We start from the raw sequence: 24,034 nt of genomic DNA on the forward strand, positions 1-24,034 counted from the left end.
ACAAAAATATCCATAGGAGGGGATATGGAGGCAAAGTTTAAAGCAGAGACTGAAGGAACAGCCATTCAAAGCCTGCCCCACATGTGGCGCATACACACACACACACACACACACACACACACACACACACACACACACACACACAGCCACCAAAACTAGATAAGATTGATGAAGCTAAGAAGCTAAGAAGTACATGCTGAAAGAGAGTGGATATAGATCTCTCCTGAGAGACACAACCAGAGTATGTCAAATACAGAGGTGAATGCTAGCAGCAAACCAGTGAACTGAGAACGGGACTCAGTTTGGGGGGATTAGAGGGAGGATTGAAAGAGCTGAAGGCATTTGCAACCCCATAAGAACAACAATGCCAACCAACTAGAGCTTCTAGGGACTAAACCACTACCCAAAGAGTACACATGGACTGACCCATGGCCACAACTGCATATGTAGCAGAGGATGGCATTTGTTGGACACCAATGGGAGAAGCCCTTGGTCCTGCCAAGGTTGGATCCCCAGTGCAGGGGAATGTCGGGGAGGGGGCGTAAGGGGGGATAAGGGGGTATGGAGGGGGAACACCCTTATGGGCAAGGAGGAGGTGATAGAGAGCTTATGGATAGAAAACCGGGAAACGGAATAACATTTGAAATGTAAATAAAGAAATATATCCAATAAAAAAATGAATAGATAGCTAGAATGAGTAAGCAACCCCTCAAGGAGGTCTCCAGAGCCAATTGTAGAATTATCAGACTCCTAGAGATAGAGCTAACCAATCAAGGTAAAAGGGCACATGCCCCTCCCTGGAATTCTCCTAACTGACAATAAAAGCTGGGCCTACGAGTCCACCAGGGGTCTCTATTCCCAAATGGGGAGACCCCTGAATGCAGAAAATTCAGCTGAATAAACACACTTTGCTGTTGCAAAAGAAAGAAAGAAAGAAAGAAAGAAAGGAAGGAAGGAAGGAAGGAAGAAAGAAAGAAAGAAAGAAAGAAAGAAAGAAAGAAAGAAAGAAAGAAAGCCCACCCACAGAGTGACCTGCCCCCTACTGGGCGCCACTACAGTGTACAAGTACGTGGTGGTGAGATGGGAGAGAAACAGAAATGAATGTCTGAGAGTTATGAAGGAAGCAGAACTAGAATGAGGGTGGAGAGGAACAGTCTGTTGTGAATAACCTGCCCTGCCTCCTGAGGCCATGGTGAAGGTGTGGCCCATGCTGCTATTGAAGGCCATGTCAGGATCCATGACCATGCAGAAGAAGGGGTCTGTGTCAACGTCCATGGCCCATATTACCACCAGATTACCACCATACAGATGTCCCTGGTCTGGGCTGCTGCCCGGGACCATGTTCATGTTCAAGGGCTGTGCATAGCTGTCCTTGCCCTTCACTGGTTCAAGTACTCAGAAAAGTGGACCTTGTTCCTCACCTGGGGAGCACAATAAAGCTGACCTTGGAGACGAGGGCTCCAGTGAGCAGACCTCAACCATCATCTGTCGTGTGGTGGCATGGGCAAGGAGGAGATGTCTTCCCCTCCTCACCCCTCGAGGCAGGTGGGAGAGCTGGTCCTGAGTCTTGCCAACTTTGGCATTGGGTGAGCTACCGGTCCATCCCAACATCTATCCTATCAATGAACTACTGGAGATCATGAAGGGATCAGCCCTGAAGATCCAAAGCTGCAGGGTCTCCATGACACAGGACAACAACAGGATATCCAAGAGAAGAGGAGTCCCAGTGAGGATCCAGTATTGATAGAGTAGCAGAAACCAGAGGCCTCAAACCAAACCAATGACTCACTGCAGTATTTGAAAGTAGAGGTATGTGGACAAAAGGGTATATTATGTGACACATTGTGACACACTGCAGCTTCCACAATGAGATGGCCTTTTTTGCTTTATTTTTTTACTGCTGTTTGTTGTGGTGGTTGTTTTGGGGGAGTGGTGGCAGGGGCAGAGGGCAGATGCGAAGGGACAAGGGATGCGGAGATGACTGGATGTGAAATTCACAAAGAAGAAGAAAACAAAACAGAAACTTTCTTTCAAAAAGGGAGACTAGGTGCTGGGAGGTTTAACAAAGGAAAAGCATGTGCTTGGTATGCCTGCCCAATATCCTGGGTTCAAGTCTCAGCACTAATTAGTTAACTAAATTACTGATCGATTAAAAAAAAAAAGAATGACTGGGGAAATTACCATCTGTGACCTGAAGTTCTACTACAGAGCAATAGTGATAAAAAAAACTGTATGGTATTGGTACAAAGACAGACAGATTGATCAATAGAATGGAATTGAAGCCCAGAAACAAACCTACACACTTACACTTATTTTTCACAAAGAAACCAAAAATATACAATGGGAAAAAGAAAGCATATTTAATAAATAGTGCTGGTCTAACTGGCTGTCTGTATGTAGAAAAATGAAAATAGACCCATATTTGTCACCTTGCACAAAGCTCAAGTACAAGTGAATCAAGGACTTCAACATAAAACCAGATACACTGAATCTAATAGAAGAGAAAGTGGGAAAGAGCTTTGAACTCACTGGCACAGGAGGAAATTTCCTAAACAGAACTCCAATGGCTCATGCTCTAAGATCAAGAATTGATAAACGAAACCTCATGGAACTGGAAAGCTTCCGTAAGGCAAAGGGCACTGTCAATAAGATATGAGCATCCTACAAATTGTGAAAAAATCTTCACTAACCCCACATCTGATAGAGGGCTAATATCCAAAATATATAAAGAATTCAAGAAGCTAACCACCAAAAAGAACAGACAACCCAATCAAAAAATGGGGTTTAGAACTAAACTGAGAATTCATAACAGAGGAATATCCAATGGCCGAGAAGCACCTAAAGAAATAATCACCTTAGTGATCAGAGAAATGCAAATCAAAACAACTCTGAGATTTCACCTCACACCAGTGAGAATGGCTAAGATCAAAAACTCAAGGTGACAGCAGATGCTGGTGAGGATGTGGAGAAAGAGGAACACTCCTCCATTGTTGGTGGGATTATAAACTGGTACAACCATTCTGGAAATCAGTCTGTAGGTTCCTCAGAAAATTGGACATTGAACTACCTGAGGACCCAGCTATACCTCTCTTGGGCATATACCCAAAAGACGCTCTAACATATAACAAGGACATGTGCTCCACTATGTTCATAGCAGCCTTCTTTATAATGCCAGAGGCTAGAAACAGATATCCCTCAATGGAAGAATGGATATAGAAAAAGTAGTACATTTACACAATTGAATGCTACTCAGTTATTTTTTTTAAAGATTTATTTATTTTTTATTATATATAAGTACACACTGTAGCTGTCTTCAGATACACCAGAAGAGGGCATCGGATCTCTTTACAGATGGTTGTGAGCCACCGTGTGGTTGCTGGGAATTGAACTCATAACCCCTGGAAGAGCAGTCGGGTGCTCTTAACCGCTGAGCCATCTCTCCAGCCCGCTACTCAGTTATTAAAAAAGACATCTTCATTTAATTTTGTAGACAAGTGGATAGAGTTAGAAAATATCATCCTGAGTGAGTTAACCCAGACCCAAATGGACACCCATGATATATTCTCAATGATAAGTAGATATCAGCTCAAAGGCTAAGAATACCCATAATACAACTCACAGACCATATGAAGCTTAACAAGAAGGAAGACCAAGGTATGGATCATTCAATCCTACTTAGAAGGGGAAGCAAAATAATCATGGAAAGTAGAGGAAGGGAAGGACCTGGGAGGAAGAAAGGAAGGGGAGAGAAAAAAAGAAGGGCCAGATCAGGTATGGGAAGAAACAGGAGAGAACTTCAGAGAATCAGGAGAATGAATAGAAATATGTAGCAGTGGAGGTAGGGAATGGGGTGGGGGATCATTAGATAGTCCCATATGTCAGGGAAGCAAGAGACTTCCAGGATGCTACAGGAATGACATTAGCTGAAATAGCTAATAGAAGGGAGATCGAAGCTGAAGAGACCACCTCCAGTAGATAAGCATGGTGCCCAGTTGAGGGATAGGGCTACCCACCCATCTCAAAAATTTTAACCCAGAATGATTCCTGTCTAAAGGAAATCCAGGGACAAAAAAATGGAACAGAAACTGAAGGAAAGGCCATTTAGACACCACCCCACCTTGGGATCAATCCCATCCATAGACACCAAGCTCAACAATATTGATGATGCCAAGAAGTGCTTGCAGACAGGAGCCTGATATGGTTGTCTCCTAAGAGGCTCACCAGCATGTGCCTGTGACAGATGCCGATACTCACAGGCAACCATCAGATTGAGCCTGGGGCCCCAATAGAAGAAGAGTTAGGGGAAGGACTGAGGGACTTGAAGGGAATTGCAACCTCAGAGGAAGAACAATATCAACTCATAGGACCCCTCAGAGCTCCCAGGAACTAAACTACCAACTAAAGAGTATACACATGGAGAGACTCACGGCTCCAGCTGCATATGTAGCAAAGGATTGCCTTATCTGGTATCAATGGGAGGGGTGGCCCTTGGTCCTGTGGAGGCTTGATGCTCCAGCATAGGGGGATGCTAGAGTGGTGAGGCGGGGGTGCGTGGGTGGGGGAGCACCCTCATAGAGGCAAAGGGGAAAGGGGATGGTATTGGAGGCTTGCAGAGGGGAGACTGGGAAGGGGAACAACATTTGAAATATAAATAAATAAATTAATAAAAAAGAAAACAAAAGGAGTGAAGAATAAATATGATAAATTATAAAAATAAAATGTATGTTAAGAGAAGAATAAATTATAGAAAAATACCCATCCAGTTTAATTTGCTCTAAGGTATGTAGCTTTTCACTGGAATTTAGTCCACCTGTCAGGGACCACACCCTAAAGGAAAACTGACTCTCCTGTTGTGGTAAATATTAAAAATTTGGCATGACCAGTTCCTGCGTGTACAACTCTGAACTTCTCTCCAGGGCTGAAAGTCCCTGATCTGGGCAGCGCTGTCTGGCTTGTTCTGGCTCTGACAGGACATAGGAACTAGCACTAATTTAAAAGTTATTAATAAATAAAAGTCTGATGCTCCAGGTAGAGAGCTTAACAGATAGATGGTAATATTTTGGTCTATAGTTTACTCAGATTTTCTCTAATGTGGGCTCCATGGGGATTTTGGGTTAAAATCCTGGTTTGATAAGTTGCCTGATTCTTATTGACATGTATTAATAGAAGTGTGATTAAATTGTTTTTATGAATTTACTCTGCCAATGCCATATGGCTCAGCAATGCTGGCTAGTGATAGTTTGTGGTAATTTTTGATATTTACCACAACAGGAGGCTCATATTCTCTTAACATGGGCTCCCCAGGAATTTTGGGTTAATTTCCTGACACGACAGATTTAGAGAAGTCTAAACAGGTTCATACAGTATTGTTTAGCTTACTTAATCTTTTAAAATTGTTTTAATTTTCATAATGGGTGTGATTTTGAGTCTTGTGGTTATATTATTTCTCTGGGAGAGAGTGTAAGATACAAGCTTTTCTGGTTAGAGACTAAAGAACACGCTATTTGGGGGAAAGGCCTTGTTTTTGTGTTTTTAAAATGGGTAATTAGGCTTTAGATACTTTCCAGAGTTATATTGATTAGATTTGATAAAAGTTGACCTCCTAAAAAACTAAATTCAAAAGAATCAAACCAGGAACCAGTTATGTCGATTTTTATTTTTACTGAAACACTCTCCTTTTCTCATTACCTATCAATTACCAATACATCCTCAGCTAAGGGTAAAACTCCCCTCCTCCACGGTGAGAGTTTGTCTGGTTTCACCTTTCAACGGTATTGTGCCTGCTATTACAATCACCATGAGTTGATTATATGCAAATTCCCTGCTATATCCAAAAAATACTGCTTCCATGTAGAAGCTACCGCCTCTGGCTCTTACATCTTTCCTCCTCCTCTTCTGCAATTTTTCTCTGGAGACAATTTAATCTACAGCAATCTCCTCATAACACAATAGGACAACTATGCTTACCCACTGAGAGGAGGTGACTGTAGTTCTCCAGCATTACATCCTGGTACAGGCATCTTTGAAAAGAGTTCAATTGCTGCCATTCCCCTCTACTGAAATCTACTGCCACATCCTCAAATGACACTGGGACCTGTAACAACATAAACTGGTTCAAGACAATGTTATGAACACTAAAAATTAGTTAGAAGACAGATAAAAAGTTGTTTTAAATGGTTTTGTGGTAACATACCACATAGTGTGCACATTAAATACACATATATAATAATATGTAGAACAGAATCATCAAATCATTATTTTTCTGCTATTCTTTTGTTAAATGTGCATTGGCATTTTACCTGCATGCCTGTACGAGGGTGTTGGATACCACTGGAACTGAAGTTATAGACAATAGTGAGCTGTCATGTGGGTGCAGGGAATTGAAAAAGATTCCTCTGCAAGAGCAGCCAGTATTCTTAATCACTGAACCATCTCTCTAGCTCCAATTTCTGCTATTCTTTTTTTTTTAAGATTTGTTATTTTTTTATGTGTATGGATTCTTTTTTTTAAAGATTATTTATTTTATTTATATGAGTACATTGTAGCTGCTTTCAGATGCACCAGAAGAGGACATCGGATCTCTTTACAGATGGCTGTGAGCCACCATGTGGTTGCTGGGAATTGAACTCAGGACCTCTGGCAGAGCAGTCAGTGCTCTTAACCGCTGAGCCATCTCTCCAGCCTCCAATTTCTGCTATTCTTGATGTATGAGATATAGTCTTTCATTTTAAAAATAATTATGTACAAAATTTGACCTTGATTTTAATTTTTGCTCATTGTTAAAGATTTACTTTTTATTTTGTGTGTATGAGAGTGAACACATAAACCATGCAATGTCCTTGGAAGGCAGAAGGTACTGAATTCCCTGAAACTGGAGTTACAAATGATTGCAGCCAACTTCTGGGTACTGGGAACTGAACCCAATTCCCATAACTGCTGAAAACATCCTTCTATTTTTAAAATATCCCATAGCTCCCATTATCTTTTGCTTATTGTTTTCATCTACCCTTCAAAATATGGTTATTTTCTCATAATGGTTTTTTATTGATAATAAAGTGGTTAGAAATTATACCCTGTATAATTTCAATATATAGCCTATCTAGAATGATGTTCAACATTTCCCTGAAGAGAATGTGTATCAGGTGGATGTAGGTTTCTATAATATATAAATCAAGTTGGCTAGGTATTATTGAAATTTTCTATCATTTTCTGATATTTTTAATTGTTCAATCATTTGTCATTATCATCGTAATAACTAAGAGATGTTAAAGCATGTATTGTTATACAAAACTCCTGATAGTCAAAGCAAGAAAAATTAAGAAAAATTTATATAATCTAATGTTAAGAGTTCCTATAAAGAGAAACACTTAATGAAATGTTCAACATCCTTAGCCATCAAGGAAATGTAAAAATAATTTTGAGATTCCATTGTACACATATAAGAAAGGCTAAGATCAATAACATAAGTGATAGCTCATGCTGGCAGGGTTGTAAAGCAAGGAGAACACTATTCCTCATTACTAAAAGAATAACTTGTACCACTATGGAAATTAATTTAGTACTTCCTCAAAAAGTTGGGAATTGATCTACTCAACATTCAGCTTTACCATTCTTGAGCATATACTCAAGGACACTCCATATTACAACAAGGACACTTGCTTAGCCATGTTCATTGTGGCTTTGTTCACAATAGTCAGAAACTAAAAACAAACAGAGATGTTTCTCAGAGGAAGAATTGATAAATAAAATGTGGTACATTTATAAAATGGAGTATTACTAGGCTGCTAAAAATCACAATATAAGATTTGCAGGCAAACAGAAGGAACTAAAACAATCATCCTGAGGTAACCCAGACCCAGAAAGATAAATATGTTATGTATTCACTTATCAAGGGATATCAACTGTTAAATCATAACTAAGCTACAATCCATAGACTCAGAGAGGTTAGGTAAAGAAGAGGCGTTTGGGGGGATACAGGATCACCCTGGGAAGGAAAAGTAAAATGTTTTTTATGAAAGGACTGGGGAAAGTTGGGTATAGGAACAAGAGGAAATAGGTGTGATAGAGATGAGATGAAGAGAAAGAGTATGAGGAGACATGGCTAGAATTGAGGGGCACTTAGGGGGTGGTGTGGAAACCTAGTGCACTGGAATCTCCTTGGAATCTATGAAGATGATCCTAATAAAGACTCCTAGTAATGGGGGATATGAAATCTCAACTGACCATCTCATGTCTTCCAGTGGAAGAACTGTGTTTCATTCCACTGAGTTGTTGGTCAAAGGAGTTCCATGGAAATTCCCAACAACCCAAGCTGATGGCAAGAACCAAAGGGCTGCTCTCCACAAACTGACAGTGGTGCACTACTGCTGAGGACATCCACACAATTAATTGAACATGGAAATGTTGAACTAGTGCCTTCACAGAGCCTTCATCTCTACTTTCTAGTCTCTTTGGTGGAAAAGGTACTCTTACGCTATCATAGACACCAACCAAGTCACCAAACTTTTGACCTACAAGCTTTGATGCCTGAAAAATATGCAAGAGCTATGGTGGCAAAGAAGCTGTAGGTGTAGTCAACCAATATCTGATTTGACTTAAGGCCTACTCTACCAGAAAGAACCTATACCTGACACTACGTGGATAACCAAGAATCAGAGGCAACAAAACCCAGAGACCAAGAGTAAAATCAAACATGGTTGGTCTACAAAACTCAATTAAATGATTCCTAAAGAGATTCTGCTATTCTCAGAGATCAATGCAATAATCAGAGAGGCTTGCTCCAGCACCATATAAAAACAGGTTAAGAGACCCACAGCACCAGTATACATCAGGGCCCTGGAGCTAGACTGTCCCACAGAGCTCCATACCCAAATCTTACCCAGAGAGAACTGGTCTCCCAAGAGTGCTCTCAATCCTAAGATGACAGACTCACAGGCCCACAGGAGAGACAACTTTGTCAGAGACAGTAAGACCAACTCACAGCAGAGATAACCAGATGGCAAGAACATAAGCAACAGAAACCAAGGTTACTTGGCTTCATCAGAGCCCAGTTCTCCCACCACAGCAAGTATTGCATAATCCAACACACCGGAAAAGCAAGATTTGGATTTAAAATCACATCTCATCATGATGATAAAGGACTTTAAGAAGGAAATAAATAACTACCTTAAAAATTACAGGACACAGACTGCCACTTCTGCACACCTCTGCCCACACCCCTGGTCCAAGGGGAAACTGCACAGTGCCTCTAGACACAAGAATATAGGAACAGTAAGCCGCCATTACCTGTGGTTCTAGGCTGCACCCAGGACTGAACAAAGAGCTGCCAAACAGCTCCCTACACCCACATCCCATGGGGGAGAGAGCTGGACCCTCAGAAGTATGGACACTCCTGAGAAGTCAGAGGAGACTACCCTGTGCCCACATGCCAGACCCAAGAGGGAATTGCCTAGTGCCAACTGTGCCTGCTGGGTGCAAGAACCAAGGAGAAATCAGGGGCAGGACCTTTCTGATTCCTGCACACGCCTAGAGCTGGAAGACAGTCACCAGGAGTGCCTACCCACCTGCAATCACATTTTATGATAATGATGGAGGGCTTTAAGAAGGACATAAAGAACTCCCTTGAAGAAATGCAGGAAAATACAACTAAACAAGTAGAAGCCCTTAGAGAGGAAACACAAAAATATCTGAAAGAATTACAGGAAAACACAACCAAATAAGTGAAGGAATTGAACAAAACCATTCAGGATTTAAAAATGGAAATAGAAACAATAAAGAAATCACAAAGGGAGACAACCCTGGACATAGAAAACCTAGGAAAGAGACAAGGAGTCATACATACAAGTATCACCAACAGATACAAGAGATAGAAGAGAGAATCTCAGGGGCAGAAGATACCATAGAAAACATCGAAACAACTGTCAAAGATAACGTAAAACGCAAAAAGCTCCTAGCCCAAAACATCCAGGAAATCCAGGACACAATGAGAAGATCAAACCTAAAAATAATAGGTATAGAAGAGAAGGAAGATTTCCAATTTAGAGGGCCAATAAATATCTTCAATACAGTTATAGAAGAAAACTTCCTTAATCTAAAGAGATGCCCATGAACATACAAGAAGCATACAGAACCCGAATAGAATGGAGCAGAAAAGAATTTCCTCCCATTGTATTATAGTCAAAACAGCAAATGCACCATACAAAAAAAAAAAGAATATTAAAAGCAGTAAGGGAAAAGGTCAAGTAACATATAAAGGCCGACCTATGAGAATTACACTAGACTTCTCACCAAAGACTATGAAAGCTACAAGATTCTTGCAGATGTCACACAGAACCTAAGAGAACACAAATACCACGCCAGGCTGTTATATCCAGCAAAACTCTCAATTAGCATAGATAGAGAAACCAAGATATCCCATGGCAAAACCAAATTTACAAAATATCTTCCCATAAATCCAGCCCTACAAAGGATAAGAGATAGAAAAATCCAACACAAAGAGGGGACCTATACCCTAGAAAAAGCAAGAAAGTAATCTCCTTGCGAGGAAACCAAAAGAAGAGAGACACAAAAACATAATTCCACCTCTAACAACAAAAATAACAAAAAGTAACAATCACTATGCCTTAACATCTGTTAACATCAACAAATTCAATTGCCAAATAAAAAGACATAGAGTAACTGACTAGATACATAGACAGGATACAGAATTTTTGCTGCACTCAGGAAACACACCTCAGCGACAAAGACAGACACTACCTCAAAGGAAAAGGCTGGAAAAAATATTCTAAGCAAATGGTTCAAAGAAACAAGATGGAGTAGCCATTCTAATATCAAATAAAACTAACTTTCAACCAAAAGTAATCAAAAAAGATAAGGAAGGACATTTCATGCTCATCAAATGAAAAATCTACCAAGAGGAGCTCTCCATTCTGAATATCTATGTTCCAAATGCAAGGACACCCACATTCATAAAAGAAACTTTACTAAAGCTTTGCACCACACACAAAAATAGTAGGAGATGTCAACACCCCACTCTCATCAATGGATCATGGAAACAGAAACTAAACAGAGACATAGAGAAACTAACAGAAGTTAAGAACCAAATGGATTTAACAGATATTTATAGAACATTTCATCCAACAAAAGAATATACCTTCTTCTCAGCACCTCATGGTACCTTCTCCAAAATGGAGCATATAATCAGTCACAAAACGGTCTTCAACAGATACAAGATGACAGAAATAACCCCATGCATACTATAACATCACCATGGACTAAAGCTGGTCTTCAATAACAACAAAAAGGACAGAAGGCCCACATATACATGGAAGCTGAACAATACTCTACTCAATGATAACTTGGTCAAGGAAGGAAGAAGGATGGAAGGATGGAAGGATGGAAGGAAGGAAGGAAGGAAGGAAGGAAGGAAGGAAGGAAGGAAGAAAGAAAGAAAGAAAGAAAGAAAGAAAGAAAGAAAGAAAGAAATTAAAGCCTTTTCAGAATTTAATGAAAATAAAGGCACAACATACCCAAACTTATGGGACACAATGAAGGCAATGCTAAGAGGAAAACGGATAGCTCTGAGAGCCTCCAAAAGAAACTAAAGAGAGTAAGTACTAGTAATTCCAGGACACATGAACGTTTTAGAACAAAAAGAAGCAAATAAACATAAAAGGAGTAGACGTCAGGAAATAATCAAACTCAGAGCTCAAATCAACCAAACAGAAACAAAAAGAATTATACAAAGAACCCAAAAAAATAAGGAGCTGTTCTTTGAGAAAATCTATAAGATAGATAAACCCTTAGCCAGACTAACCAGAGGGCACAGGGACAATATACAAAGTAATAAAAGCAGAAATGAAAACAGAGACAAAGACCCCTCCAAGCTTTATCTGAGGGGTCCTTGAGAACCTAGGTTAGGAATGGGGTCTTCAAAGTTTTCCATTCCTTCTGTGTTAATGGTGAGTTAAAAAGTTAAAGAAAAACAATTCCACACAATGATTCAAACATCAGCCCAGCTACTGCTCAAGTAAAGGATACAGAATATTTTGATACATTAGTTGCCACCAGGGCCTCTGCTCTGCTAAAATGATTACAATTTAGTAAATCAGGACAAAACTGTATCTTCTGACAAGTGAGCACCAGGAAACTGCTCTGGTCCTTCTGTGCCTCCCAGACCTGGCATATTAGATAAACAAATGATTTACCACATAGCTGAATCACATTAAAGTCAGAGGTGGGGAAGTGGTGGGTATTAGTAACAGAGCTCTGGCCTGCAAAGGCAAGGTCCTGGCTTCCATCCCTAGAACTACTAAGGAAAGAAAAAGGTGTTTGAAACAAATTGTAACACTGTACCAGTTTGTATATTTTGTTGTTGATATGCCTTGGGCCCTAGAGAGATAGAACTACTGTTAAGAGTGTGTACCCTGTGAAGGACTCCAGGGTCCTTCAAATGGTGGCTACAACAGCTGGTAACTCCAATTTCAGAGGATCCATCATCCTCATCTGATCTCCAAGGATAAAAGACAGGCTTGTGGTGTGCATACCTATACATGTAGGCAAAACCTTCACACACATCAAATTTTAAAAGTAAAAAAAAAGAAATTTAACATACTTGTTTGTTTCCATTAGATTTGAGTTCACTGCCTGATCACCAATAAAACTGTTTGAATACAAACAAAAAAAAAGAAAGAAAAAGAAAAGGGAGACAAAAACAGAAACTAAGGAAATTAAAAACATTATCAGTTCCTACTACAAAAGCCTATACTCGACAAAATGGGAAAACCTGAACAAATAGACAATTATCTAGATGGAAACCAGGTAGCAAAGGTAAATAAGGATCAGATAAACCATCTAAACAGTCCCAAAACCCCTAAAGAAAGAGAAGCAATCATTAAAAGTCTCCCAACCAAAAAAACCCCAGGACCAGATAAGATGGGTTTACTGTCGAATTCTATCAGATTTATAAATAAAAATATTCCACAAAACAGAAACAGAGGAATACCACGTAATGCATTCTATGAAGTCACAATTATGCTTATACCTAAACCACACAAAGACCCAACAAAGAAAGAAAGCTTCAGACCAATTTCCCTTCTGAATACTAATGCAAAAATACTCAGTAAAATTCTCACAAACCAAATCCAGGAACACATCAAAGTGGACTTTCTCCATGATCAAGTAGGCTTCATCCCAGGCATACAAGAATGGTTCAATATATGGAAATATATTAACACAATCCACCATATAAACAAACTCAAAGAAAAAAAAACACGCAATCATGTCATTAGATGTTGAGAAATCATGTAACAAAATTCAACACCCTTTCATGACAAAAGTCCTGGAAAGATCAGGAATTCAAGGTTCATACGTAAACATACTAAAAGCAATACAGCAAACCAGTCGCTAACATTAAACTAAATGGAGAGAAACTTGAAGCAATCCCACTAAAATCAGGGACTAGACAAGGCTGCCCACTCTCTCCTTCCTTATTCAATATAGTTCTTGAAGTTCTAGCCAGAGCAATCAGACAACAAAAAGAGATCACAGGGATACAAATTGGAAAGGAAGAAGTCAAAATATCACTATGTGCAGATGATATGATAGTATACATAAGTCACCCTAAAAATTCCACCAGAGAACTCGTACAGCTGAAAAACAACTTCAGAAAAGTGGCTGGATATAAAATTAACTCAAACAAATCAGTAGCCTTCCTCTACACAAAGGATAAACAGGATGAGAAAGAAAATAGGGAAATAACACCACTCACCATAGTCACAAATATTATAAAATACCTCGTGGGACTCTAACCAAGCAAGTAAAAGATCTGTATGACAAGAATTTAAAGTCTCTGAAGAAAAAAATTGAAGAAGATCTCAGAAGATAGAAAGACCTCCCATGCTCATAGTTTGGCAGGATTAATATAATAAAAATGACCATTTTGCAAAAAGCAATCTACAGATTCAATGCAATCCCCATTAAGATTCCAACTCAATTCTTCATAGAGTTAGAAAGAGCAATTTGCAAATCTGAAATAACAAAAATCCCAGGATAATGAAAACTATCCTCAACAATAAAAGACTTCTGGGGGAATCACCATCCCTGACCTCAAACTCTATTACAAAGCAATAGTGATAAAAAAAAAAACCACAAAACTATGTTTTGGTACAGAGACAGGCAGGTAGATCAATGAAATAGAATTGAAGACCCAAAAATGAACCCACACACCCAAGGTCACTTGATTGATGACAAAGGAGTTAAAAACCATCCAGTGGAAACAACGCATTTTCAACAAATGGTGCTGGTTCAACTGGACGTCAGCATGTAGAAGGATGCAAATAGATCCACTTTTATAGTCCTGTACAAAGCTCAATTCTAAGAAGAAACAGTAGAGAAGAGTCTCAAACATGTGGGCAAATTTTCCTGAACAGAACACCTGCTCTAAGATCAAGAATGGACAAATGGGACTTCATAAAATTGCAAAGCTTTTGTAAGGTAATAGGACATGGTCATTAGGACAAAACAGCAACCAACAGATTGGGAAAAGATTTTTATCATTCCTAAATCCAATAGAGGGCTAATATCCAATATATAAAGAACTCAAGAAGTTAGACTCCAGAGACTCAAATAACCCTTCTGAAAATGGGATACAGAGCTAAACAAATTCTCAAGTGAGGAATTTCAAATGGCTGAGAATCACCTAAAGAAATGTTCAACATCCTTAGTCATTAGGGAAATGCAAATCAAAAGAACCCTGAGATTCTACCCCACAAAAGTCAGAATGGTTAAGATAAAAAAACAGGTAACAACAGATGCTGGCGAAGATGTGGAGAAAGAGAACACTCCTCCATTGTTGGTGGGATTGCAAGCCGGTACAACAACTCTGGAAATCAGTCTGGGATTCCTCAGAAAATTGGACCCGAGGAATGAGCTATACCACTCCTGGTCATATACTCAAAAGATGTTCCAACATATAACCAGGGGTCCCCAATGGAGGAGTTAGAGAAAGAAAGGAGCTGAAGGGGCTTGTAACCCCATAACAACAACAATACCAACCAACCAGAACTCCCAGGGACTGAATCACCATCCAAACTATGTTCATAGCAGCTTTATTTATAAAAGCGAGAAGTTGTAAAGGACCCAGTTGTCCCTCAACAGAGGGATACAGAAAATATGGTACATTTACACAATGACTTCATGAAATTCATAGGCAGATGGATGGAACTAGAAAATATCATCCTGAGTGAGGTAACCCAATCACAAAAAAACACACACATGGTACGCACTCACTGATAAGTGTATATTAGCCCAAAAGCTCAAATTACCCAAGATAAAATCCACAGACCACATGAAGCTCAAGAAGAAGGATGACCAAAGTGTGGACGCTTCAGTCCTTCTTAGAAGGGGGAACAAGAATATTCATTCATAGAAGAAAATACAGAGACAAAGTTTGTAGCAGAAACTGAAGGAAAGGTCATCCAGCGACTGCCCCATCTGGAGATTCAGCCCATATACATACAGCCACCAAACCGAGACAAGAAGTGCATGCTGACAGGAGCCTGATATAGCTGTCTCCTGAGAGTCTCTGAAAGAGCATTACAAATGCAGAGGCAGATGTTCACAGCCAACCATTGAACTGAGAACAGGCTCCCCAGTGGAGGAGTTAGAGAAAGAATTAAAGTAGCTGAAGGGGCTTGCAACCCCATAAGAACAACAATACCAACCAACCAGAGCTCCCAGGGATTAAACCACTACCCAAAGAGTACACATGGACAGACCCATGGCTCCAGCTGCATATGTAGCAGAGGATGGCATTGTTGGGCACCAATGGCAGGAGAATCCCTTGGTCCTGCCAAGGCTGGACTCCCCCAGTGTAGGAGAATGTCAGGGCAGGGAGGTGGGAAGCAGTAGTTGTATGGGTGGGGGAACACCCTCATAGAAGGGAGAGGGGGGATGGCATAGGGGGTTAATGGAAAGGGAGACCGGATAAGGGGATAATATTTGAAATGTAAATAAATAAAAAAATATTCAATAAAGAAAAAAATAAACACCAGAAAAAAGACTGGTGTGATGGCGAATTAGAATAACAAAACAAGTCTGTACTGTTATATAAACAATTAGATTGGGCCAAAAACCTGAGGGGGGGACCACATGAACCAGGTATGGTGAGCCAGGTCTATAATCCAAGCAACCAGATACTGAAGCAAGAGGAAGACAATGTTGAGGTCAGCCTAGTGAGTTCTAAGTGACCCCAGGGTTATGTAGTTAAGACTGTATTTCAAGAGTAAACAAATAGAACAACAAAATATTATATTATTTTGGGTACTGTAAAAACAGATACACAATGGATAAAACCCACACTGTAGGTAATTTTTGCCTATCAATAATAGTGAATATATAAGTATCATTTTCCTGGCCATTCTATTTATAGAAATATTCAAAGCTAGGCATCGTGCTAGAAAGGTGCTTCTGTGGTTAACAAAATATTTTTGTAGACCAAGGTTCAGTTCCTAGCACCTGTATGATAACTCACACCTTCATCTGTCTTCTGCAGGTACCAAGTAAACATATAGTAGATATACATATATACAAGCAAAATACTCATACATGATAGGTTTAAAAAAAAAAACAAAAGAAACATGTACCTGGGCCTAAGGGTGTAAGCCTGTAATCCTCCTACCTGGGAGGCTGAAGTAGAATGATGCCAAGTTCAAGGCCAGACTGGGCTATAGTGACTTCAAGGTCCACCTAGGCTAATGGTCTTTCAGACCCTGTCTCAAAAAAAAGTAAGACTGGGAATTTTACTCATTAGTACAGTACTTGTCTAGCATGCACAAAACCCTAGCTTCTGTCTCTAGTAACACAAATAAATACATAGAGCCAGCCATGGTAGTACACACCTAAAACTTAAGCACTTCAGAGCCAGAGGCAAGAACACAAATTCTAAGGAAGCTTTGCCTATTATGGAGATTTTTTCCACAGAGAGACAGTGACACACAGAGAAACAGAGAAAGGCAGATCTCCTTAAACAAACTCTTCCTCTCTTCCTTGTGCTAACTGATGTGTGTAAAAGGCATTTCCCTCTGTGTTGTATGAAATTGCAAAAAACTGAGAATCCCTTAAATTCCTATTAATTCATGATTCATTTCTCTACTTAAATATAGCCACATAATGGATACGATTTAGAATTTAAAAGGAATTAAGGAAGTCATTTACTAACATCTATCACCAATATTAATTGCTGAAGAAAAACATGTTAAAAGCTATAGGGTTTTTTGTTTTGATTTGTTTTTTTTTTCTTTTTGTTTGGCTTGCTTGCTTGCTTGCTTGCTTGCTTGCTTGCTTGCTTGCTTGCTTGCTTGAAGCTTTGGATTAAATATTAAATCCAGGTCCTTACACATACCAAGTATCTTTAGTTAGGGTTTCTATTGCTATGACAAAACACAGTGACCAAAAGACAAGGGTGGAGGAAAGATTTCACTTGGCATACACTTCCACATCACTGTTCATCATTGAAGAAAGTCAGAGCAGTAACTCAAACAAGCAGGAACCTGGAGACAGGAGCTGATGCAGAGACCACAGATGGGTGTTGCTTTCTGGCTTGCTCCCCATGGCTTGCCCAACCCAGGAATGGGACAACCCACAATGGGGCTGAGCCCTCCTTCCATCTATCACTAATTTTAAAAAATCCTCCACTCTCTTTGGCCTGCTTTTGGGGTCCTGTCTCACCTACTGGGTTGCCTCTTTCAGCCTTGATATGAGGATATATGGCTCATCTTACTTTAATTTGTAATGCCATGCTCAATTGATATCCTTAGGAGGCTTCCCTTTCTGAAGGAAAACAGAGGAGGAGTGGATTTAGGGAAGAGGGGAGGTGGGGGTAGGGACTGGGAGGAATAAAAGGAAGAGAAACTATGGTTAGGGTATAATATATGGGAAAAGAATAAATAAATTTTAAAAATAAAAATAATTTTTAAAAAACTGAAAATACCTCATAGCTATAACTTATGGAAGCATTTTCTCAGTTGAGGTTCCTTCCTTTCTGATAACTATATCTTCTGTCTAGTTGACATAAGACTAACAAGCATACCAAGTATGCTTTACCATACAGCTACAATCGCAGATGGGAAGTTTTGTAGCAATGCATTTGAAAAAAATCTATAGCTGCCATTTATAATAAATACATGAGCAACTCTATTCCATAAAATTAGAGGTTATATTTTTCCCTTTTCAACAGACTATCATGAAACAGAAAATTCATGCAAAAATAAAATGTAAAAATTCAGCTTAGCTAATTATTCAAGGGAAATATTTCATCTAATTCCCACCAAAACTAGAAACAGAACATTACCAGCTCCTTGCGTATAAGCCTTCAGTGTCTCCTTGCACCTCTCATCAATACTCATGGAAACTTTCATCCTATCTCAGGGAGGATTTCCTCACTTTGCTTTCCAGTTTTGCCACTGTTCAGCATGGTTTTGTTTATAAAAACTAAAACAAGCACGATTCATTCTTTAGACCTGTCCTCTGTTACTCGATATTATGCTCCATCATTGACAGACATTATCATAATTTTCACATACTGGCTATAACAAGTTAATACTGCAGTGTTCACTGATGCATGCATGCATCCTAGGCACATTAGTCAAACAGAATTGTTTCCTTATATAGTCTACATTCACTTGATGAGTGAGGCTAAAATGTTTTCCAACCTGCTCCAATTTGCAGCATGATACCCATGATGCTTCACATCCTACCATTTGTCATGGTACTTGTCAGGCTTCTTGGCATACGCCATTCAGGATGGGATGTTGGTATTATAATGTGGTTTAAATCTACACTTTTCTTGGCAACTGAGACTGAGTACTGCCTAAGGCAACTATTAGACATTTGAAAAACTTTCTTTGTTACTATCTTCATTTAAGGCCCCTGTCTAGTGCTCAGTCTACTTTTTCTTACTGTTTAGTTGTTCATTATATAATCAGGGTATAAGTCTCCTGTGATTATATCATCTCCCACTCTGTAAACTGTGAATCATTTCTTATAATACCACAAAGATCAAAGTAGTAAACTTTGAGAGTAGGGCATTTCAGGAAAGTGAACTGTGGACTCTTCCTAAAGATACAAATCACTCAGCTGTACACTTATTTCTGTTACAGAAATATGTATATTCATAAGAAAATCTGTTTTAAAAACATATTTAGCTTATAACCTACTCACCTAACCATATATAATACTTAAGAAGGCATGTACTTGTATATGAGGAAACATAAACAAGTATTTTCATATGCCAAATGTAGTGGCATATACTCATAATTCCAGCATTCAGAAGCCTGAGATAAAATTATTATGGATTCAATGCCAACTTATACTACATTAGTAAATTTGAAGCTAGCCTAGACTATCTAGTGAGCCTCTAAAAAACAAAACCAAAGGGGCTGGGGATTTAGCTCAGTGGTAGAGCGCTTACCTAGGAAGCACAAGGCCCTGGGTTCGGTCCCCAGCTCCGAAAAAAAAGAACCAAAAAAAAAAAAAAAAAAACAAAACCAAAAACATAAAACAGAAGAAACTAGGAATCTAAAAGCTGAACATATAGGAGAAAGATGGACAGGAGAATTTTGACTATGTAGATTTGTACTTTTCAAACTTTTGGAACTTTTTGTCTATAATATTACTAAAACATTAAATTTAAAATTAAACTATTAGCCAAGCAGGTTAACCTACACCTTTAATCCTAGCACTCATGAGGCAGAGGCAGGCAGATTTTTGTGAGTTCCAGGCCAGCCTAGTCCACAGAGTGAGTTCCAAAGCAGTACAGTAAGACCCTTTCTAAAAAAAAATTAAACTATTACTAATACTTCCAAGTGATGATACTGTATCACTGAAACTGCAAAATATAAACAGTGGTATACTTATGGGGATGTTCTAAAATTTTAGTTATTTAAACAAAAATTGCAATAGCATTAATGATGTACATAGAAGATTTAGAAAATAATGTACTTTTCAATTAATTGGAAGGAAAACTAAAGAAATAGAAAAATGGTAGACATGCTGACATATACCTATAGTCCCAGAAGGCTGACGCAAATTGGTTACTAGTCCAAGGCCAGTCCCAGTAACTTAGCAAGACTCTATTTCAAAATTTAAAAGCAAAATTAAAGGGATGGGGTAGGGGTTAGAGAAATGATTAAGAAAATCTGCCTAACTTCCAAAGGACATGGGTGTGATTTCCAGCATCCACATGGCAGCTCACAAGCAGTAACTCCAGTTTCAGGAGATCTGATGCCCTCTTCTGGTCTCTGTGAGCACTGTGTGCCTATGGTACGCAGGTGAAATACCCATACATTTAAAATAATAAAGTGTTCTGTTAAAAGATTTGGATATACCTTCATGTAGAGCCTACTAGAGCTAGGACTGTAACTTCAAATAGTTGTGAAAACCATATCAGGGTTGAAAAACATGTGCAGCAAATTACGTTTTTCTATAAGGCTCAGAAGTTCAGAATAAAAAATTCCTACCCCCTGGGTCACCCTTCTTTTCCCCTCACCTCATAGGCCTTGGCATGTCTCCATGGCTGAGTTAGATCTTTAGTAACCAACATGTTAATGCTATCCCTGGGCTCTCTTGTTGGTAATTCTGTTCTGTCGAGATTCTCTGATTCTGTTGAAGTCTGCAGACTTAACAGGCTCTTCTAGGATCAGAAGATATTCTAAGATACCCAAAAAGACATTGTCAAAATAATACGAATTTGCAACTAAACATTTTATAGTAGTGCCAAAGTATAGTTTAACCTACTGAACAGTACAGTATAGTAGACAAAGTCATAGAAACATTGATTCTGCTTATTAATCAAAGGGAAATATGAGGAAGTATGTGAGATTCGAACTAAGATTAATAGAAATTTAAATTTTAGCTCTGCCAATATTTAGGTGTCAGTACAAAAACATTTCTTCTGTTTCACTTTTAAAAGTCAAAGCCATCTGAAGTGGTTGTGAAAATTAAAATGAGATGATATTTATTCAAGACTTAGCCTGAAACTGGGACAATGAAAATAGATGCCATAACAGCAGATATTCAAATCTTAATGTCCCAAATTCAATAAAATTGAAAACTTTTTGAACACTGACATGATACAGAGATGCAAAATTTTACATGTGAGTGCTAAGAATCACTGTCAAGGGCTGGAGAGATGGTTCAGAGGTTAAGAGCACTGACTGTTCTTCCAGAGGTCCTGAGTTCAATTCCCAGCAACCACATGGTGGCTCACAACCATCTGTAATGAGATCTGATGCCCTCTCCTGGTGTAACAGCTACAGTGCACTTATATGAATAAAATAAATAAATCTTTAAATAAAAAAAGAATCACCATCAATATAGGATTACCAAAAATACTGTATAAATTACCTTCAAGTTAAGATGTAATGTAGGGATGAAATGTATAAGAAATTCGATTATAGATTTAGATCCCACCCCTAAGATACCTACCTCTTCAGGTAAATGAAAGTGGTCCAAATCTGAAAAAAAAAAAACACAAAATTCAAAACATTACTGATTTCAACCATTCCAGATAAGAAATAATTGCCTTATATAAGGACCCATGTATTATACAAAAGCACCTAGACATGTTGTATAATTTGCACAAAAACTTTCACCTATATATTAATAATTTTTGTGTTTTCATTTTATGTCTGCAGAAACAGAATATTAGTGATTACAAGTTAGACCCAGTCTACCTGACTTCAAAGTTCATGTTCACAGCTAGGTGTGGTGGCGAATGCAATGCCTTTAATCCTAGAACTAAAGAAGCAGAGGCAGGGAGATCTGTGGCCTTATCTACATAGCAAGTTCCAGGACAGCCAGAGCTACATACACAGAGAAAAACCAAAACAGAAAGAAAGGGGATGACAAAAAGAGAGGAAAAGAGACAGAGATGGAGAAGGTAAAAACACTTCAAGAGGACCCAACTTTAGTTCCCAGTATTCACAGGGTAGCTAACAAGTGACTCTAACACCAGTTTCATGGAATCTATTTCCTCTTCTGCCTCCTCAGGCACTGCGTACATGTGGTATACAGAGATATATGCAAGCAAAACATCCACACATAAAATAAAAATAAATCTGAAAAAAAGAAAATAGTCAACAGAAATAACTGAGTTCAAAAAGAGACCAAGATAGGGTGGGGAATGATGGTGACACAACACAGCAAGAACAAAGAACTTCTAAAAGGTAGACAGAAATGGTAGATCATTTATAGAACAACATGAGAAATAACATTGGTGACTTCTCCAAATATTCTTTGTTATTTCCAAATATGATCTGAATATACTGAAGAAATGTACACAGAATCAACAGAAACAGAAAAAAAACAAACACAAACAAAATAAGCTTTAAGAAATGCTCTTTGTTTCATAAAAGATTAAGAAAAGGTGACCCAGTAGAACAGAAAACATGAGAGGTTTCAAAAAGTTTAAAACATGTATTTAAGGTAGAATTTGTAAAAAGGTTTACAGTACTAACAGAAAATGGGTTTATAAATATTCAGCTACTCTAGCAAAGCACTAATTTTTGTTTGTTAGTTTTTCTGAGACAGACCTTCACAGATTAGCCCATGCTTGCCTCAAATCCTAATAGCTGAAACTAGCCTTGAACTGATAACCCTATCTCACCCTCCTTTATGCCAGAGCTGGAGGGTGCATCATTGGGATATATGTTTTTTTCAAAAGCCCACTGAACATTTTACAAGACAGACAATACCTGGGATTGTAAGACATTATGAAAATGAGATCATTTCATATCTTCTGATTATAATGCCAAACTTGAAATCAATAACAGAAAGATAAAAAATTTCCAAGTACTTGAAACTTGAAATATTTTCATAGAATCTATGGTAAATTCTTAAAGGAAATTTAAAAAGCAATAAATGAAAATATAGCATATTAAATCTGTATAATGATGGTTAAGCAACAGTGAGAGAAAAATTTACATTACTAAATGTTTATATTTAAAAAAACTATGGGGCACAGAAGAAGAAAGAGGCCAGGCAGCACAGCTCTATGATCAACTTCAGCACCACGTGGCTTCCCAATTCCTAATCTGAGGCCCAAAAGGAAAGTCAGCTCTAAGCAAGAAAAACAAGTGTAGACAAGGTTGTCAGGAAAAAAAACACACCTAGCAAACACTAATGAAGTCAAAAGAGACCACAAGAAAGGATAAAGCATCAGACCAAAAACATGCAAACAAGGGAAGAGGGGAGCAAAGAGTAAACAGGCTGAGGTGGCTAACCAACCAACTAAAGCAGATTTGCCTGTAGAAAATGGAGAGATTGGAAAGCATGAGATTTCAGACTCCATTGAACTCCAAAAAGAAAGTGAATTTGGACTATCCATGTCTACTTTGTCCTTGTTCCCCTTCTTACACAATCCAGAATATTTTTATGAACTATTTTATAAAATTGAGGGTTTTTTACTAGCTGTAGAAACATTTTGAAAGGGGGAAATTCGATCTCATCCTATTTTTTAGTATAATGAGTTGGGTTCTTTTTTCTTTTTACTCTTTTCTCATATAATACATCCAGATCACAACATCTAATTTTCCCCACCGACCCTCTCCCTTAAATGCACTGTCCCTTCATTGCCTTCAGAAAAGAGCAGACCTCTCAGGGATATCAATACAAGTAAATGAGTTTTTAAGAAGTGAAATCAGAGCTGGATAAAAGACTCAGTGGTTAAAAGTATAACAGGGCCAGCAGTCCAGACTGTGCACGGATCCAGACTGAACCAGTCAAACAGCTTCCTGCACCCAAATCCCATGGGAGGGAGAGCTAGACCTTCAGAGGGGCAGAAACTCCTGGGAAACCAGAGGAGACTACTCTCCGCCCACATTTCTGATTCTAGAGGAAAACGCCTAACACCATCTGGGCCCCTTGCCCACAAGGACTTAGGAGAAATAGGGGTAGGCCCTTCTGGTTCCGGCCCACAGAGACAGCTGAAAGTGAGCTGACAGGAACAACTACACACCTGAGAGCAGAACACTCTGTT

The 24,034-nt window shown here is 38.8% G+C and overlaps 1 protein-coding gene across 4 annotated transcripts in view; it reads right to left on the reverse strand.

Annotated features, from left to right (window-relative positions):
• Znf81 (zinc finger protein 81) overlaps positions 1 to 24,034 on the reverse strand; it is a 98,107-nt gene that overhangs the window by 42,784 nt on the left and 31,289 nt on the right. For 2 of the 4 annotated variants that reach the window (NM_001447036.1, XM_087598833.1), the window contains 3 exon segments: positions 5,968 to 6,094; positions 20,546 to 20,707; positions 21,484 to 21,512. In NM_001447036.1, the coding sequence (NP_001433965.1) occupies positions 5,968 to 6,094; positions 20,546 to 20,599 (181 nt within the window). In that variant the 5' untranslated portion in view covers positions 20,600 to 20,707; positions 21,484 to 21,512. 4 annotated transcript variants of the gene reach the window in all.

This window comes from Rattus norvegicus, chromosome X (assembly GCF_021556685.1).
Source record: "Rattus norvegicus strain SHRSP/BbbUtx chromosome X, alternate assembly SHRSP_T2T, whole genome shotgun sequence".
Classification (NCBI taxonomy): domain Eukaryota; kingdom Metazoa; phylum Chordata; class Mammalia; order Rodentia; family Muridae; genus Rattus; species Rattus norvegicus.